The 18,703-nt window shown below is 55.9% G+C and overlaps 5 protein-coding genes across 5 annotated transcripts; 2 read left to right on the forward strand and 3 right to left on the reverse strand.

The window, feature by feature from the left end:
* Nucleotides 1-428: 428 nt before the first annotated feature.
* MFIFM68171_09042 (uncharacterized protein) lies at nucleotides 429-1,151 on the forward strand (the record flags this gene model as incomplete). The annotated part of the gene is made up of 1 exon (XM_071064461.1): nucleotides 429-1,151. One exon carries the CDS (start codon nucleotides 429-431, stop codon nucleotides 1,149-1,151), a length of 723 nt encoding a protein of 240 aa, XP_070920562.1.
* Nucleotides 1,152-3,462: 2,311 nt separating this feature from the next.
* On the forward strand, nucleotides 3,463-5,193 carry OLE1 (stearoyl-CoA 9-desaturase; the record flags this gene model as incomplete). Its single annotated transcript, XM_071064462.1, has 6 exons — nucleotides 3,463-3,565; nucleotides 3,630-3,806; nucleotides 3,870-4,133; nucleotides 4,187-4,325; nucleotides 4,388-4,522; nucleotides 4,590-5,193. 6 exons carry the CDS (start codon nucleotides 3,463-3,465, stop codon nucleotides 5,191-5,193), a joined length of 1,422 nt encoding a protein of 473 aa, XP_070920563.1.
* A 1,829-nt stretch (nucleotides 5,194-7,022) lies between these two features.
* On the reverse strand, nucleotides 7,023-10,337 carry MFIFM68171_09044 (uncharacterized protein; the record flags this gene model as incomplete). The annotated part of the gene is made up of 1 exon (XM_071064463.1): nucleotides 7,023-10,337. The coding sequence occupies one exon, from the start codon at nucleotides 10,335-10,337 to the stop codon at nucleotides 7,023-7,025; it is 3,315 nt and encodes a 1,104-aa protein (XP_070920564.1).
* Nucleotides 10,338-13,795: 3,458 nt separating this feature from the next.
* MFIFM68171_09045 (uncharacterized protein) lies at nucleotides 13,796-14,857 on the reverse strand (the record flags this gene model as incomplete). Its single annotated transcript, XM_071064464.1, has 1 exon — nucleotides 13,796-14,857. One exon carries the CDS (start codon nucleotides 14,855-14,857, stop codon nucleotides 13,796-13,798), a length of 1,062 nt encoding a protein of 353 aa, XP_070920565.1.
* A 1,661-nt stretch (nucleotides 14,858-16,518) lies between these two features.
* Nucleotides 16,519-18,466, reverse strand: MFIFM68171_09046 (uncharacterized protein; the record flags this gene model as incomplete). The annotated part of the gene is made up of 10 exons (XM_071064465.1): nucleotides 16,519-16,639; nucleotides 16,719-16,732; nucleotides 16,853-16,922; nucleotides 16,989-17,082; nucleotides 17,145-17,303; nucleotides 17,360-17,541; nucleotides 17,596-17,681; nucleotides 18,049-18,210; nucleotides 18,277-18,391; nucleotides 18,456-18,466. 10 exons carry the CDS (start codon nucleotides 18,464-18,466, stop codon nucleotides 16,519-16,521), a joined length of 1,014 nt encoding a protein of 337 aa, XP_070920566.1.
* Between the last annotated feature and the right edge of the window lie 237 nt (nucleotides 18,467-18,703).

An 18,703-nucleotide genomic window follows, 5' to 3' on the forward strand; every position in this document is an offset into this window, starting at 1 on the left:
GCAGATGCCCGCCCAAACCATGGGTTCTTTATCCGGCAAACAAAGATACTAACATGGCCGTGTTAACTTTCCCCACTTGGAACCATCTATTTGCCCCTAGCCACAGGAATCGTTTCGTCGGCCCCTTTTTGTCACCTGGGTTTTTGCCTTCATTCGCATGCCATATCCCGATGGTTTCCACCCCAAACCACAGTTCTATGACAAAAAATGGATACCTTGGCCCTCTACTCCTTGGAAATCTTTGCTTGTCTTTGTTCTTGGGTTGCTACTTCTTAGGCCTCTCCGCTGCACGTCTTCGCTCTTTTTTGCTCTCTTCTTGATATCCCAACCCACAAATCTCCCCTAACCAACAAACAACAACAACAACAACAACAACAACAACAACAACCCCCCAACCCCACGTGCCTTATTTCTTTTAACCATCAATCATGTTGCGACGACCATCGTTACCACGGAAGTGCAAGACCACGGGAAGCTCAGCACAACGTGCCGCCACTACCCCCGGGAATCACGGTGGCCGCGCTCCGTTGCCGCGGGAGTCCAAGGCCACGAGAAGCTCAGGCCTAAGCGTCGCCAGGGCCCCCATGAGCCACGGCCGCCACACTCGCTCAGCCAGACGCGGGGCTCTACCCCCCGGCAAGAAGGCACAACGTCCTGCAGCCATGGCGGAACAGCCACCGTTTTCTCAGCCCACCACTCCCAACACGGCGTCCAAGGCCGCCGGCGACGCCGAAGAGGCCGGGAGCGAGACCTACACTTTTTATTATTTTAAGCCTTATGTCAGAACCCCTCATGAGCAATTCTGTTACTTAACGGCCTTTTATGATACCGACTTCCTCGAGCTTGCCCTTGGATCGTGGGAAGAAATGCATGATTGGATAGTCTCGGCCGCGCGGACGTGTTTCGCCGGGCCCGTCGACTGGGAGACGCTCGATGCAGGGACCCAAGGGATGTTGCTCACTTGGACCCCGAAAGCCAGGGCATACATGGGGACGGTCTCCGGGGCAAGAGTCATGATCGAGGCATGGATCTGGCGGGTTCTGGTCGAACATGTTTTCAAGGGCTCCGGAGAGCAACAACATTGGAAAGCCTATTCCGAGGTGTTGCGCACGATGGAATGTCAGTTTCCCCGCAATCCCCTCGCCGCATGATCCTCTGCCCCCTTCTCGCTTTCCCCTGGGCGTCTTTCTGAGGTTGCTGACGTCGGCCGAAGCCCTGGCAGCTCGGCCGCCCGAACTTTTGGGATACGACCCGCTGGTGTTACCTGCACGCAGATGCCCTCTCCGGCACGGGGATATTGCGGTAGATAGACTGAAGTGTCACTCGTTGTTCTGGCGTTCCATGACTACACACCTGCTGGGTTGGGCTCACAACCAAGAGTCCCGCTACACGGTCGAATACGTTGTTGAACTTCTCTACCGGAGCTTGAAAGTAGGCCACTGTCTCAAGCTCAACGACGAAGTCACCCCAGAGAAGGTGCGCGAGAGATTCGGGCGAGTGGCTAAGTCGGCAGTCGCCATAGACTGGTATGTACAGGCAATTCATCTGCACTTTGCGACTGCCACGGGAGCCGGTACCGATGAGAGAGAAACAGGGGGTTTAGAATTAAAGGTGGAGGCTGACACTGTTGATTAGGTACATGCAACGCAGCCACGCAATGTACGAAATCAGCTTCACAGATCCTGACACAGGCAGAGCACACAGCTTCCCGTACAAGGAAGGCACGTTGATTGATCCGCACGATATGGTTTCCGATGAAGTGTCCCATGAAGGGCGTCTGGTGGACCTTGTTGTGAGGCCTTTGATAAGAAGCCGGGGCGATTATCTTGTCCCAGTGGTCGACTGGGATTGGACAATGCCCGCGCGCTGGTCAATGATGGTGACCATTGACCAGTTTCCCGACGAGGAGGAAGAGGTTGAGGAACAAGAGGTTGAGAAAGAAGAGGTTGAGGAAGATGGGAGAGGGAGATGATGGAGCCGGATTGTGATGGATACCGCCTTGGGCCAGGGACTTAATAGACACGGTGAACGGAAGGAATCTGGTTGGACCAATGCGGTGCTAATTTTCATGCCATCATCTTGTGCAAATCTTGTACTGAAGGGAAAAAGAAAAAGGAATTGAGGTAGAAGCAGAGAGGGTAAAAGAAAATGACGACAAACTCAGTACACGATTGCCAAGGATGTTACATTTTATGCCGTAACTACCGGCAGATCTTCGCGGGCTGGGCCGGGAACTATGGTACCCGCTTCGAGGCCGGGCCGGGACCCCCGACCGACAGTTGTGTTCAGAGGGCCGTCGGCACGGCTGTGCCCTAGAGACACCGGTTGAAACGAAGCACGTGCCAGGTTTAACTTAGCTGGCAGGCAGGGGCTGTTCCGCATTTCATTTTCAGCCTCTCAGCCATCCAAACCCGGTAGGCGGGTAACTTAGTGGCGGGTGGCGGCGTGTGTGCACGACTGAGAGCCACCACCCCGAAGCCGGGCTTTGGCCGAGCCTCGGAGCTCTCTCTCTTGCTGCAGCAGAGAGGAAACATGTGATTGCAAACCCGCCCTGGGAAAAGTATGGAGGACCCCGAGCCAACGGCGACATCATTTCCTTGCCACGCTGCAACTCATCAATGAGCTCCCCGGACGGAGATGGGCCAGTGCGGAGCAGGCGAACTGTCCGTTCGGACGGAACGTTCGTTTTCAATGTGTTTTTGATGGGTTTTGATGGGCTCGGCAAGGTGGGGTGCCTGCACTGGCCGCTGCTTGGTCGCTGACCAATCATGGATTGCATATCATGTCCAATGCCCCACACCGGCATGAACGCCTCCCCAACAGTTTCCTCAACAAAACTGGCGGAACGGCGGCTGTTCGCCGGAATCCTGGCTGCTCTGGGCGACGGGCTGCATCCGCAAGCCATGGCGCGCTGCACATGCTCTGCTCGGCCGAGGACCACTGGCATTGATACCGGAGTGACCTGACTATCAGCGCAGTTTTCGCCTCGGGCTTGCCGCGGTCGTCAACTCGTGACATTGGTGTCGAGGATCGATCCTCAACAAGCGTCAACAAGTCGTGGCCAGTGGCAACTCTTTTACCTGCTCTGCCCAATTGCAACTCGTGTTGGCTTCCAGTTCGCTCCGCACAAGCAGGGAGCTCCAGTACAGCTACTGTACCTGGCATGGAACTTGACTTGTGTTCTCGAACGAGACCTGCTTCTTCACCCTTACCCGCCCACCGCTTCTCCCCCGCCGCAGTGCATTCCGTATAAAACTTTCTGCTGGCCTCGGCCACCTTTCCCCTTTCCCATACTGAGTGTTCCCTTTCCTGGCTCGCCTCCACATCGTCGTTGCCCTTCAAACCACTCACGCCCGGGCTCGACGGGGAGAGATCTCGGTCGCCAATTCGTATCAACCTCGTCAAGGGAATTTCGTCAGCGCAAGCCTGTTGACCGGACGGGCCCGTGACATATCATCAAACATGGCGTCGTCGTCTTCGACGGTTCCGCAGGCTGAGGCCTTTCCGGACGGCACCACCGACCACGTTCCCCTGCGGAAGAGGAACTACGACATCCGCAAGCCTCGTGAGTGTTTTCGGGACTACGCTCGGCAACGGCTTCGTGTGCTAACGCTCCTCGTCTTGAACAGACATCACAGACCTGCCGATAACATGGGGAAACTGGTACCAGCACGTCAATTGGTTGAACACGACCTTCATCATCCTCGTTCCGCTGGCCGGCCTCATTTCCTCCTATTGGGTGCCCTTGCAGACCAAGACGGCCATCTTCTCAGTTGCCTATTACTTCTTCGCTGGACTGGGAATCAGTAAGCCTGCCCCGACCTCCCCAAGAGACCGGAAATACTGAGGGGGACTAACTCGGCTGCCAGCTGCGGGTTACCACCGTCTCTGGGCTCATTCGAGCTACAAGGCTAGCCTACCCCTCAAGATCTTCCTTGCAGCCGGCGGCTCCGCTGCCGTTGAGGGCAGCGCTCGTTGGTGGTCAAGCCTCCATCGCTCGCACCATCGGTATACCGACACCGAGAAGGACCCCTATTCCGTCCGCAAAGGCCTTCTCTATAGCCACATTGGCTGGATGGTTATGAAACAGAACCCGCGCCGGATCGGACGTACCGACATCACGGATCTGAATGGTAAGAAACCTTGGGGCCCCTCGGTATTAGCGGTCGTTGCTAACATGATGTAGACGATCCCGTGGTTGTCTGGCAACACCGCAACTTCCTCAAGTCTGTCGTAACCATGGCGCTTGTCGTGCCCATGCTCGTTTGCGGCCTCGGCTGGGGCGACTTCGCGGGTGGTTTCATATATGCCGGTATCCTTAGAGTGTAAGCCGCCCAGAAGAGAGATGGTCGAATACAGTTTGAAGTATTATGCTGACCAAACCCAGCTTCTTCATCCAGCAGGCCACCTTCTGCGTCAACAGCTTGGCCCACTGGCTCGGTGACCAGCCCTTCGACGACCGGAACTCGCCGAGAGACCATGTGATCACTGCCTTGGTTACCCTAGGCGAGGGCTACCACAAGTATGCATAGACCCTTGCAAGCTCTCTTGGTCAACTCAACAGGCGGGACGAACTGACTGTTTGCTAGCTTTCATCATGAGTTCCCGAGTGACTTCCGCAACGCCATCGAGTGGTGGCAGTATGACCCCACCAAGTGGTTTATCTGGACTATGAAGCAACTTGGCCTTGCCTACAACCTTAAGACGTTTCCCCAAAACGAGATCGAAAAGGGCCGTCTACAGCAGCTGCAGAAGAAGCTCGACCAGAAGCGATCGACCCTCGACTGGGGCATTCCCCTCGAGAACCTTCCCGTCGTTAGCTGGGATGATTTTGTCGCCGAGTCTAAGAACGGCAAGGCCTGGGTTGCCATTGCTGGTGTGATTCACGACGTCGGCAAGTTTATCGCTGACCACCCCGGCGGCAAGGCTCTGATTTCGTCGGCTATTGGAAAGGACGCCACTGCCGTCTTCAACGGTGGCGTCTATAATCACTCTAACGCCGCTCACAACCTGCTCTCGACCATGAGAGTTGGTGTCCTAAGGGGTGGCTGCGAGGTCGAGATTTGGAAGCGCGCTCAGGCCGAGAACAAGGACGTCGCCACTATCACCGATTCTGCCGGCCAGCGCATTGTCCGAGCCGGGACGCAGGTAACGCGTGTTTCTCAGCCTGTCGCAACTGCGGATGCTGCATGAAGTACTTTAACTTTTTACGAAAAAATATCCCGCCTAAAGAGATTGCGGGGTGATGCCGAACCCAAGGTTGGCTGGTTTGACACGGGAGGTGAATAACATGGAGAGCGAGCCGAAAACCCTACCGTGTGGTTAGGTGCATGATGTCAGTAGCTGACAAACGGAAAAGAGAGCGGGGACGTCCGGATCGGACGAAGGTCTGCGGTCGCCCATTAAACCAACCTTCCGAGGGTGGAGGGTAATTCTGGTCATTTTTCTGGCGTTCAGAGATGGGGCAAAAGGGGGCTTGATGGTAGTTCTTTTTTCGGCGTGCGGTCATGAGACATTTATTGCATGTTTATGTATTTATGAGAGCGAAAAGAGCATTGCAAAAGATGAGAAGATTTCCGGCAAACCCAGCTTTGTGGTCATGTTGCAATTGTGGCTCGCTTGACTTATGCTAGGGGGCATTTTGCACGTCGTGTAGTTGTAGGTTTGATTGTTTACTTCAAAGTTTCTGTGCGCCCGCGCCCTTCTCCTTTTTCATTTTCCGAATTGTTAGATGCTAGGTAAGTCGTAAATTCAACATTTTCGGGGCCGTTACCCAGCTTTCGGCAAAAGAAAAAGCCCCTTGGTAGTCTAGGCGCAGCTCCCCTTACATACCTGTTAATGTTAAGTCTACACTTTCCAACAAACACTCTGCTCTCTGCGTATAGACTAACGAGTAATCAAATCCCCCTCGTTCTAGTCAGTTACGGATAGATAGGTCGAACTCAACATTTGACAAAAAGACTGATGGCGCCAGGCAATTTTGCTGGGGCGAGGAGGGAAGAAAGAAAGCAAGTGACCATGCCAATGTTGTTACTGTGAGGACACCCGCCCTTCGGAATTACGTTCCCATCGGCATCATCTCGTGTATTCCAAAAAAAAAAAAAAAAAAAAAACAAAGGAAAAAACACACACACACACACACACACAGAGAGAGAGAGAGAGAGAGAGTCAGCTTTGATATCCGTTTACCCGATGTGGATAGAACAGGGAGGTGAAAGGATTGGAGGCACAAGGTAAGGATGCCATTGGTACAGTACCAACGGCATCACGATGAGCCCACGCGACATGTAGCGACTTGGTCATCCGTCCAGATCAACTCGCTCAGCCAGCCATGCGTGATACGGTATGTTTAGGAAAGGGTGGTTGGAGTGGTCGCATGCGGTCAATTCCATCTAACGGATCATTACTCAAGAAGCACCGGAATGGACTTGAGGGGATCTCGAAGGTACGAACAAAAATTGACGGCTTATCTAATAGTGAGCAGAAACCCGCCGTCAGTTGCCAAGAATCTATTGGGAAAAAGAACAGGGACCTGAAGCGTCATGAGCCGGATCGAGTGGAGAAAGAAAAGAAAGGCCGTCATGTTGGAAGCCTACCCGCCCACTCGCAAACCAGATAAACCTCCCAAACCCAACCCCCCCTCCTAGACCGTCGCCATGCTATATGCCCTGCCATGTCATGCAAAGACCTGTGCTAACGGTTTCTGCAAATCCCACGAAAAGTGCCTTGGCCCCCGAAAATGCGCCTGTATATATGTATGCCGGTATGGTTGCGGACTTCATTGCCTTGTCCGCCTGTCGGATGGCCAACGAAAATCTTCTTGTCTCTTAAGGAAATTGATGCCTATAACGTCAACGTCGTGAGGGTTTCCGGTCATCCAATGCTTGTGAACCTGATGTTGTATCGTCCCCGTCGGGGATCTTCCCTCTACTGTGCGCTTCTTTACCCCAAACGTGTCGCGCCCCTCCAAGAGAGATGGTCGTGAACGAGATGAGGAGTTGCCGGAGTCGAGCGGCTGGTGTTTATTTGAAGAGGCTGCGTAAGTCCATCAAGCGCTGCCTGGCGGCCTCGGTGCGATCCGCAACTTTCTCCGTGGAATCGCGATCCATGCTGAGGCTTGCCAGCTTCTTCTTCTTGTCCTGCAGCAAAAGCATCTTCTCCTCGAAGCTATCTTTCATGACGAACCGGACCGTGCGGACGGGGCGCTTCTGGCCTAGACGGTGCACGCGGTCGACGGCCTGGGCCTCTGCGGCCGGATTGAACTGCGGCTCCATCACGTACACGCTGTTACCAGCCGTCAGGTTCAGGCCTAGGCCGCCCGCCATGATGCTGACTAGAATGACCTGCACTGACGGATCGTCACGGAACGCGTCCATCGCAGCATTCCGTGCAGGCCGCGACATTTTCCCGTCAAGTCGGGTGTAAGTGATGCCGGCATTATCCATTGCGATTTGGATTAGGTCAAGGTGAGAGGTCCAGCCGGAGAACACGACCGATTTGTAAGGCGGCTCGCCGGGCATCATGGCGCTCTTCTCCTTGTTGGCTAGCAGCTCCTGGATGAGAGCACGCGTCTTGGTGTGCGGTCCGCTGTAGCGATCGTCAGGAATGACCTTGCCTGTAGCCCCCTTGTTCTTTGCCTGCCGAGACTCGCGTTCGATGTCGGCGCGTTTGCGGTGGAGTTCGATACACGAAGACTTGTCGATGCCGGCGCACACGTTGCAGCCACTCGGACCGTTGCCGTGCTGCTCGCTATGGAGTAGCTTGATGCAAGACGGGCAATAGGTGTGGAAGCAATGCGCCATGAACCCGAGAGTATCATCCTGGCGGTCCGACTCGGGATCATCCACCTCGATGGCGCCCAGTTTGCAATTGCACCTGAAGCAGTTGTCGCTGTTTCCTTCCTGCATCAAGTATAACATCTCGTATGCCTTCTTCTCCTGCAATACCGGCCTCTCATCTTCATCATCGCTATCGAGAGCGATGGGCGTATCAGGAGTCATGCCCTGAAGCTCGGCAAGATCTTCTTCATTGAGCAGATCCTTTCCGTGAGCGCAGATGAGCCGGAGCTGTAGAATAGAACGCAGAATGTGTATCATGGTTCTGCCGCCCATGATGCGGTCCTGACCGATGCCCTGGCCAGTCAAGACCCGAACGCGTTCCTCGGCGGTCCTTGCGAACCAGTCGTAGACTTGACGCTCCTCTGGGCTGAAGTCCAACTTGATGACCATGTCTGTGCGTGGGGGGAGGTGGATCTTGTCTTTCAGTCGCCGCAACGTAATCGTGTCGATGAGAACACGGAGCTTGGGCACAATCTCGGGGTCTGCCATCTTGAAGGGCTGGATGATGTACTGCAGGAACTTGCTCTTTTCGTCGAACGGTTTCAGCCGCAGGAAAGCGAGAAGCGCAGCGAGGTCGTCCAGTTTGTTCTGGACCGGCGTCCCGGTAACAGCCCACCGACGATTTGCCTGTAGCCGGCAAACCGACTTGAATGCCAGCGTGCTCTGTTCCCGGATCGTGTGCGCCTCGTCGAGGACGATGCGAAACCAGGCGATTTCCTCCAAAGGGTAGACTCCACGCTTCCTCCTGAACCGCGAGTTGAGCTCGCTGACGACGGAGCCATAGGTGGTAATGACGAGATCGTACTGTGCCAATTGTGCCGCATCCTTCACGCGGTTAGGGCCGTGGTAAATGTGATAGGTGATAGTCTCCGGCTTGATGTGTTGTTTGATCTGCTCCTCCCAGTTTGTGACAGTGCTCAAGGGGCAGATGAGCAACGTGGCCTTCCCATTCTGGCGCAGCGGCGTCAGATCAAAAGATGTCGGTCTCGGCACCTCGAACTGCTGTTGCGGCCTCCGCTCTGGTGCCTTTGGCTGGACCGGGGGGAGCTGTGACCAATGTTCTGCCGCCTCGAGTGTCTTCGTGATGAGTGACAGCACGCTAAGAGTCTTACCCAAGCCCATCATATCGGCCAGGATGCCACCCAGAGTCGGAGCGGGCTTCTCACGCTGGGTCTGGTTCGTGACAACATTATAATAAACCACGGCACCGAGTCTATCCCGCTTTTGCTGCCAGGTGGACGTGACGATGGCTTTGCCAGCATCGGGCAGTTGCTCAGACTCCCGCGAGGTCATGAAGTAGAGGGCTTGTCTCTGATGCTTAAGCAGCTCGGTCTGGATCCGCTCATCGGGCTCCGCCTCGGGCAGCTCCTCAGACTTTGGGAGGGAGTCAAAGACTCCCAACACCTCGGAGCGAATCTCCTCTGCTGAACGCACCACGGGCGGAGGATGGTACTGACTGCCATTCCCCGAGCTGCTGAAGCGAGCAACAGGCGGGGGCCTGTTCTCCTTTGCCAAGGGGTTGAAGGTCTTTACGCCCTTTTCGACGCGTACTGGGCTCACAAGATTGACCTTGTTCGACACCAAGTGATTCCCAACTTGAGTGGCGTACTTTCGCGGACCGTAGATCATCAGCTCGAACTTGTTGGAGAACGAGGCCGCCTGGCCGGCCTGCTCGCCAGGGCGTTTTCGTCTAGGAGGGATCCGGCAGTCCGTGCGTATCTGGAGTTGCGAGTCTAACAGGGGAGCCAGACATTCTGCTGTTTTGGCGTCGACGGTCCCGAAGATGTGGCGTGTGTGGTCGTACACGTAAATTTTGCTGGTTCGGTCATCTGCCTTCCGCTTGAGCACAACCTTGACCTGCGGCCAGTAGTCGTCACCATTAATAGAGACCATGCCGGGCTTCGGTGCGGGGACCCTGTGGCAGTTAATCAAGGCTCCTTCAACCATTCCGTAGCACACCTCCTCGTCCTTGGCAGGATCCTTGGGTGTCTGGGAGAGCGGCGCCGAATCCGAGTCACCTTCGGTCAGGTCGATGGTCTCGAAGGGCTTGGGTTGGGGCTTTGCGGGGTCTTCAGATGGCTCCCGTTTGATCTGGTGACCGAGAATCCCGGGACTTGCTCCGGTAAAGGCACTGAGGGGCGCTAGCATGGTTCCGGGGTCGTTCTCGTTCTCTGTCTTCCGGCGCTTAGGCTGGGGCACAATCCGCTCTTGCACATTGTGCAGGCGCTCAATGCGCTGGCCAAACCCATTTTGGAAGATGGGCATGGTAGGGGAACGGTGCAGCCGGGCAGCCTCGCCATTCTGGCGGTTGGGAAGCGGGTTCGTAAAATCGACGGTCGTGGGTTCATCGGGGCCGGTAAACTGGAAGGACATCTGCTCCGGCACAAGCGAGGCGGATGCTGAGGGACTTGGAATGGCGCCTGCAGACTGCGGCCTGGCCGGGGGAACAGCAGCGGCCGCAGCCTTGGGGTTGAGCAGCGCAGTCGGGCTCCACGACATCTTTCTCGGGCTGGGGCGGGTTCGACCGGGGACTATTCCGGATCTGCGAACCCGGTTAGGAGGATATGTTTGCTCCTCTGTTGTACGGGATTTATGACGCAACCCTAAGGCTGCACGGAAGCGATGGAGAGGTTGGGGCGTGGCGGTGAGAAACAAGGCCAGAGGCAAGCAGAAGGCTCACTCACCGTGCTGTGGCCACCACCGCCTGTCAAGGGCGCGGTACCTTGTCAAAAACCGAGTTGCAGGCAGGCCTCTTAGCCAGGAATGCCAGCGGGGTGCGAGGCAGACTAGCTGGCATAACACAGTGACGAGGGCTCGTCGCTCTAGAGTATGGGCATCGCAGGCGTGTGTCGCACGGAGGGTTAAGAGAATAAACCCTACCCGCCGTGGTGCCGCAAGTTACCTCAAGGCGATTGCCGGGTTTTTCGATGGTGGAGGGGCAGGGGAAAGGTCGAAGTTGCAGTCGAGAGAAGAAACGAAATGGGCGGGGAGAGAGCAACGAAAATTTACAAACCGCCTCCGCCAGTAGAAAGATATTGTAGGAAGGGCACCGAGAAAAGCTTGCTATTGTAGAGACAACCGAAGAGGGCCTGAGAGGAACAGCGGCTTGGTGACTACTTTCCGTGCTGTCACTTTTCAGATGTCAGACAGCTTTATCGCAATCGGCGGGTTCGCGATAGGCGCGCGTGACCCTGCACAGATTGCAGCTGGAGTACGGGCACGTGCCCTGTATAAGACGGGCGTGCCCTGTTAGTTCCAGAAAACACCCCGTTAGTAGGTCCTCGATGGAGCAAGGCGCAGGGAGCGTGGCCAACGCTGGGCTGAACCTCGATGGCAACTTTGTCCTGATCTTGGAAATCGGGATGCGCCTTTTTGAGACGCCCCTCCCCCCCAAACCCGAGAGATTCGGGGCGCATACGCACACACGCCGCATGCGCGTCTCACTCGGACGAGATGCACAAGCCGGCGTCAGGGGCGGCAAATGTGCTGCAAGATGCTTCTTGGGGCTTGATCGAGCAGAACGCTGATTCCTCGCAGATTGTGCCCACTGGCCCCTATGTGCAGGATAAAGTTCCGTCTGCCAATCTGAAGTGCAGAACTCGGAAAGGTACCAGTGCTCGGGGGAGCCCCGCATGCAACGCATCGCGAGCACGACAGAGGCTACACCCGGAGGCCCTAACCACCGAGTCGCACCGAGCCGAAAGTCAAGTACTTATTAGTCATGGTTGCTCTTCCGCCTCGAACCCAGCGACTCCCGTGACCCCAAAAATTGCCGGGCGATCTCATGTCAAGACATAAGGAAGAAACCGGAATCCAGCCCACTCCCCTAATCACCTCTCAAGCCTTCAAAACTCCCACCCCAGCCCACGTCCCCACACCCACCCCGGCAGTCATTGCCCCTCCCCCCACCTTTCCAACATCCATCTCCATCTCCGTCCCCCTATCACCGCCGAAACCCCACCCCCCCCCCCTTTCCTCCTCCTCCTCCTCCTCCTCCACCACCACCGCCACCATCACCATCACCATCACCATCACCACCACCAACGATGAACCCAACCCAACCCTAACCCCTATGCCAACCTCCCGCCGTCAACACCCACCACAACACCACCAGCCCCAACCCTATGCTCCCGACTCCGGCTCCTCGTCCTCCTACGCCTCCTACTCCTCGCCCTTCCCTCCCAGCCGCTGGTACTTCCACCAACCCCCCCTGGCCCCCGTCCCGTATCCACACCCACGCTACAAGGCAGACGCAACCGAGGCAGCGGGGACCTCGATCTCGAAGGGCTCTGGCTTCTCCTCCTTCTCCTCGTCCTCGTCCTCGTGCTCCTGCTCCTACTCGTGCTCCTGCTCCTACTCGTGCTCCTGCTCCTACTCGTGCTCCTGCTCCTACTCGTGCTCCTGCTCCTACTCGTGCTCCTGCTCCTGCTCCGCTGCCGTTCCGCGTTCTTCTCAAGCTGCAGAACCCTAAGGAAGCGCATCATTTCTGATGGTGATGATGATGATGATGATGATGATGATGACGGCGGCGGGACTGCCGTGTCTGCTGTTGGATTGGCGGGCTTGGACGCGGACGCGGAGGTGGGAGCGGAGAGGGACTGGGCGGCGAGGCGCGGGGCGCAGGGGGAAGTGGATGTGGAGGTTGAGCGGTGGCGGCCGCGGCCGCGGAAGTTGGAGCCCGAGGCTGAGACTGGTTTCGATTTCGGTTTTGGTTTGGGCTGGGTTTGTATTGTTGGGCCTGTGGTTGCTGTGATGATGGTAAAGTCCTCGCAGCGGCGGCGGCGTTTGCGGCCGCGGGGGGCTTCGGAATCAGGTTTGGGGTCGGGATTGGAAGGCTTGCGGCCTGGTAGATCCGTCTTCTTATCTTCTTCCGAGTCCGGTCCCGACCTCCGGTCCTGGGAGGTTGGAGATAGGGTCGAAGAGGTGGTTGCTGCTGCTGCTGTCGCCGTCACGGTTGTCGAGTCGAGTTTCGGTTTGCGGGTGGTTATGCCATCTTGGGCGAAGAGAGTCGAGAGTTGGGTGGTCATCGGATATCCTTCGATCAGTAGGAGAAAGCAGAGAGGATTTGGTAAGTATGGGCAACTCGTCCCAGAGTAGGTCGGGAGAGATACACGGTTTCGTGTAAAAGGGCAAGACTGGAGACTGACGACGACGACGACGACGACCACAATGTAAGTCTCGAGCTGCCGGCGGATGATGGCTTCTGCCCGAGATGAATCGATGTCAAATTCAGCCAGGTAATATTATGGTCAGTATGACCCAAGATCGCCATCACCTTCTTGTCCAGTGCAAAAGAGACGAGAAGAGAATTAGAAAGCGCTACACCCACACACGCGCGCGCGCGCGCGCGCGCGCACGGGAGGGAGCTACATTTAAGCCAACCGCGAACGAGACGCAACATGGTGTGTGGGTTGCGTCCTGACTCGGGGCGAAGGGCCCTTGCGGATGTTTCAACCAAGCGACTAGAAGCGGGAAGGCCGGTATCGTGGCGGAAACATGCTAGCCTACCTAGCTCGCAGCAAATGGAGGGGGTCCTGATTATGGATAAGTTGGCTAGGTCGGTCCCCTACGGTTGATTGTGGCTAGGGTAAATTGCCTTAAGGATGACGGAAGGTGTATACAGCGGCGCTTATGGGTACCTACACCTTTTGGTGGGTACCTATGGGACAACGTCAGTTGCTGAAGCGACGAGAGTGACGATTACATTCGTCATGGTCATGCCATACCATGCCATGCCATGCCAGTCCTTGCGCCTTCTTCCGCTTGGTTGATTGGTGTTGCTCACGCGTGGCCAAGGTTTTGACCGAGATAGTCAACGACAACGTGGTGTGTGTGCTGGCCGTTGCGGAGCAGTCTTAGGCATACAGCTCAATAACACGATATACAGGACAAGTCGGAATGCATTCCATAGCAGAGATGAGAGGTTGCTTTGCCCTGCAAGGGCCGCTGTAGTGGTTCTACTGAGTCTTGGTTGCATCGTCGGCAGCCTCCGCCTTGACCACCTCCTTGGGAACCTCATCCTCCTGGGCCACCTCCTCCTTGGTCACCTCCTCCTTGGTCATCTCTTCCTTGGTCATCTCCTCCTTGGTCATCTCCTCCTCGGTCACCTCCTTATGAACCTCCTCCACCTTGGAAGACTCTTCCACGCCGGCTTTGATAGCATGCGTGGCATCCTCGAGAGCCCTGATGGCAATTGAAACAGACTCCGTGGTGTTCCTGATGGCACGCCGAAGATTAACGATGGATGTCCTGGCCTTTTGGAGAGGTGGGACAGCCTGCTCCTTAATCGCCTCCTGCGCGGGATGCTTCTTGATAATGTTCAGGCTAGACTGAATCCTCTTCTTGGCTTGAGCCATAGTTCTCGGAAGCGTCTCGAGACGTGTGGTAGCTGCCTTGAGTTGTTTGGCAGTGAACTCGAAACTCGCCGTGTAATCTCCGGTTACCCCCCCGAAAAATTTTGTGGTTTCCAAGATGTACTTGGATACCATGCCCTTGCGCTTGAGCGCTGGATCTTCACTCAGCAGCAGTTCTTTAATTAGCCGGCTTCGCAATTTCGTCCTGTCAACACCCTCGTCAATAAGACGAGCCTTGTGTGCCTCGATAATCTCCTTGATTACCTCTCTCGGTGCCGCAACATATTCTTCAAGAATCCGTTGTTCCGCCTCCTCCTTCTCGGCTAGCTCCGGTCGCCCTGCTTCGCGGGCCTGGGCTGCCGCTTCTCGAGATTTCTTGGCCATCTTTGTAAGCAAGATGACAAGCTGGGAGTCGGTAGTGATGGGTGCGTCTGTTTTGCTGGCGTTTACGGTGGCGGCAAGGACAGAGCGCAGGGCTGCCAGCCGGTTCGTATCTTTAGCCTTCATAGCGCCCTTGAGGTCATCTTTGAGCTTGGAAAGGAGCGGCGGTGGGGCAGTCTCGGTCGAATATAAGGCGAGCGATGCGCGCAGCTGGAGGGTTCCGGCGCCTGTGAGATGTGGTCGACTGAAGCTCCGGAGGAGCGAAGGAGATAACCTGTTCGCCATTGTGATCGGGGACGGGCAGGAGGCCGAGGCTGGAACGTATCGACAAAGTCGTTAGAACGCAGCAGCCGGGAGTCGGTGTATGCTTGCTATTCTTTCTTTCTTTCTGTCTCTCTCTCTCTCTCTCTCTCTCTCTCTCCCTCTCTCTCTCTCTCCCTTTTTTCTTTATTCTTTGATCAGAAAAAAAAAAAAAAAAAGAAAGAAAGAAATTGAAGCAGAAGATAAGGAAAGGAAGCTAGGATGAGCAAATCAAGGCAACACGCAAGCCCATTGGTGGATTCTAAACCTGCCAAGCATCAACGGGTGGTAATTGGATAGCTTGATTGGTTTCGCGGGCCCTGTCAAAACATGACATCGTACACTTACCTACGCAAGGTGGACCGCCGGGACAGGCTACTAAGATGTCACTGCACATATAAGATCACCAAGTCACTGTTCCGTAAGACCTATCTATGCTGCAGGCGCACGGGAAACTGCGTAAGTATCCACACCAACGTAGGATACTACAGTAAGTTTGGCGAACAAGGCCCCAGTGCTGAGATGCCGTCTGGCTGGGACAAGGTGAACGCCAAGTCACCTGATATCCCGCCCCCCGGCACATATGTAAGATCCACCACCAGGGTCGGGGAGCCCCCAGCATTGCCGCGGTCACTCGACGGGCTTGGATCGCCAATGAAATACAGGCCCTGTTGGGGCATCGTTCTGAAGCCGGGGCCACAACTGGGGAGGAATGGGGGCCGATGGGAGAGATAATTATACAGCGAGTGAGCAGCGCAAAGACATTCTACCGTCCCGAGTCACCTGGGCAAGGTTGGGCACCAGCACAGGCTTCTGGACCGAGAAACGTCCAGCTTGCTTTGCTTCCCCTACTTTACCCAAAGCCGGGTACGGGTGGTATTAGCGATATTAGCGGTGTCGGCGGTGTTGGCGGTGTTGGCAGTGTTGGCGGTGGTTGGCGTAGTTGGCAGTGCTGGCAGTGTCGTTGTCGGCGATCTCCACGCAATGGATGGCCAATTTATTCCAGAATGCAAGCTAGTGAGTCCCGGGCGGGCGGAACCGGAATTGAAATGGCAGTTCACGATTTGACCAGCCGGGTATCAACGTCCAGTGGGGGTCGACTCGTGACTTTCCCTTCAAAGTTTCTTCTTCTGAGGTGGCCAGATCAGGGGGTGTTCTTCCGACCTTGGTTGTGTCTTTCGAGTCGAACCGAACGAACTTGAAGTGCTCAAGATCTTCGTTCTCCAAACGTACACTCCCCCGTCACAGGCCCCTTTTTTCGGAGTCTCCGTTCCATAACCGGACACGCACGTTTTCACTGCGATTTGCGACTCGATTGCCGCTGACCCGCCAGCTATCCATCCTCTCGACGCCCGGCAAAATGCTCGGTAGCCCCTGTCAAGCCCACGACGGCTACGATTATGGGTCTTGGTAATGCCCCAAAATCCTGCCTGCCCTGGTAGTTGCCGGACGCCGAACGGCATGGCGTCGAGTTGCCTAAACACATCAAGGGACCAAGACGCTGGTGGTTGGGTTGGCCATATGCCATCGGATATCTATATCTAACCCAGCCATTGTGCCTGCTTACGCACACACAACTACCCCACGCCCTGCGGCATCTCAGTAACATTACAAAATTCGCTTCGGTTGATCTCTCCCCTCGGTCCTTAGTGCCGTGCCCGCTTGCTCGAATCACCGGATCTTCCCCCTTTAGACGAGTGCTGACTCCGACCGTCGCTGTGCCGCTGATGCCGACTACTGCTGGGTTTCCGGCCGATACAAACGTACCTAAGGTAGGTTCATTGTCTTGTCAGTCATGTCATTGCGAAGACCGTCTCTGCTGGCTAGCCCCGGACGAGCACCTTACACTGGAAAATAGGCCTGCGAGAGTTCCGCATTTGATTAGCAAGCAGTCAAGATATACGACAGAGCCCGAGGAACCCTGAGCACCGATTACCGACGCCCAGAAACCTCCCAACCACGGTCGCACGCTTGGCGTACCTTGAAGGCAGGATTATCCGCCTCATTGCGGGCTTGCGCTACGAGAAGCTGTATGTCGGTGTTCGTCATGCTGGAGTTACAATCAAGATCAGCACCGACGCTCTTCACGTCCCGGACAATTGACTAGGGGTCTCACTCTAGTGCGTGCGCGAACGGGAATGTGGCGAGTGAAGATAGTAACCGGTGAACGTTGGCACGATTTGCATTGCCGATGGCAAAGTCCCGGGGATCTGGCGGCTCGTCAGACATCACCGTCTGCCACCGGCGGCGGTGTTGCGTTGGGGTCCCTCACTACTTGACCACCCGCTCAGGGGCAAAGTCAACAACCGCGACTCGACTTCGACGAAACCCGCCTGAGTCATCCAACTCTGCAGCCGCAACGGCGCCCTAGGATCCTTTGCGGGCTGCATGCTCTGCAAGTAACTCTGCGACCACACCTGAAGCGCATGGTCTTGGGGGGTACATCAGCGCTTCTGCATCCGAGCATGCATCTTGGGAGCAACTCACTTGAAGTAAGAGTTCCGTTGTCCGACTGGGCGTTGAAGTATATCTCAACCATCTGACACCAGCCTCCAGGCCGAAGCACCCTCAGGATGTCGCTCAAATAATTCGCCCATCTGTCCGCATGTATTCCTCCAGCCATCATTCTGCTGTGCACTAGATCGAAGTAGTTCGATGGGAAGGTGGACCTGATCTCGTGTCAGCTACGCCCACCAGCCGCTGCCTGCCACGGGCTGTCTCACGGACTGTTCAGGTCATCCACTTGAAAGTCCAAATTCGGCGGGATGTCTTCTGGTATCGGATACGGGTACACGTCAATCCCGATAACCTGATACCATCAACCAAGTCAGTCAAGAAGAAGTCATATCACGTCGGGACGGCCACAATTGCAACCCCACCCGCACCCGCTACCCCAGCAGAGACTCATCGTCTTTTAGTTCCTGCCACGTTATAAAAGAGCACCATCATTTCTTTTTCCCAGGCCCCCCGGGGTCCCCCCTTCTCCCCCCCTCCCCCCCAACGGCGCGGAGCTACCAACGCTACCCGGCCATCGATCTTCCGAAGAATATGCTCAGATTGCCGGGGCCAAGGGTAAACTATCCTTGGTAAAAGCGGTGGTATAAGGCCGCCGTCAAGCATGCCACGGCGACAGGAGTACGGCGTCGGAAAACTCCCTTTTAGAAAAAACCACGCACCTCGCATTCCGGGTACTGTTCGGCAACCTCCATGGCCCATGCGCCGGACCCGGAACCGCACTCCAAAATTCTGCGTGGGCGTGGGATCGGGGGGAAGATGAGCCTATTGTCGAACATCATGTTGAAGATCCCGTGCATATACTGGAGGCGATCGATTTCGTCCTGGCACGCGGGATGCGGAATTGATCAGAGCTGGGAGATCAGCGAGCAGGCAGAGCAGCCGCTTACATCGTCGACTGGGGCGAAATAGATCCCATTCTCCACGGCGTACCGCTGGAACTCCCTGTTACCGTGGACAACGACCTCCCGGTACGTGTTGTCTACAGGGACAGTTTGGGCATCGCTGTATCAGGCTTAGCGACTCTCTCTGCTCGGATGGGAGTGGCGAACCCGGAGCGTCAAAATACCCTTCGTTCATGGTTGCAGCAAGTCGTCTCTGTCGTTACGGTTCTTGCGATGTGTGGAAAATGTCGAAGCAAGAGTGGAGCATAAGCAAATAAAGAGGAGCAAATGGTTGAGAATACAAATAACCCCAGGGCGAAAGGGGGGAGACGGAAACTTGGGATTCAGGCATCATGAGGACTTACATGGCATTATGCGGGCTCGGGAGCGTGGGCGGAGATACTTGTCGACCCCTTGCTCCTCGGGACGGGCT

This window comes from Madurella fahalii (assembly GCF_045866475.1).
Source record: "Madurella fahalii IFM 68171 DNA, scaffold_5, whole genome shotgun sequence".
Taxonomy (NCBI): Eukaryota; Fungi; Ascomycota; class Sordariomycetes; order Sordariales; genus Madurella; species Madurella fahalii.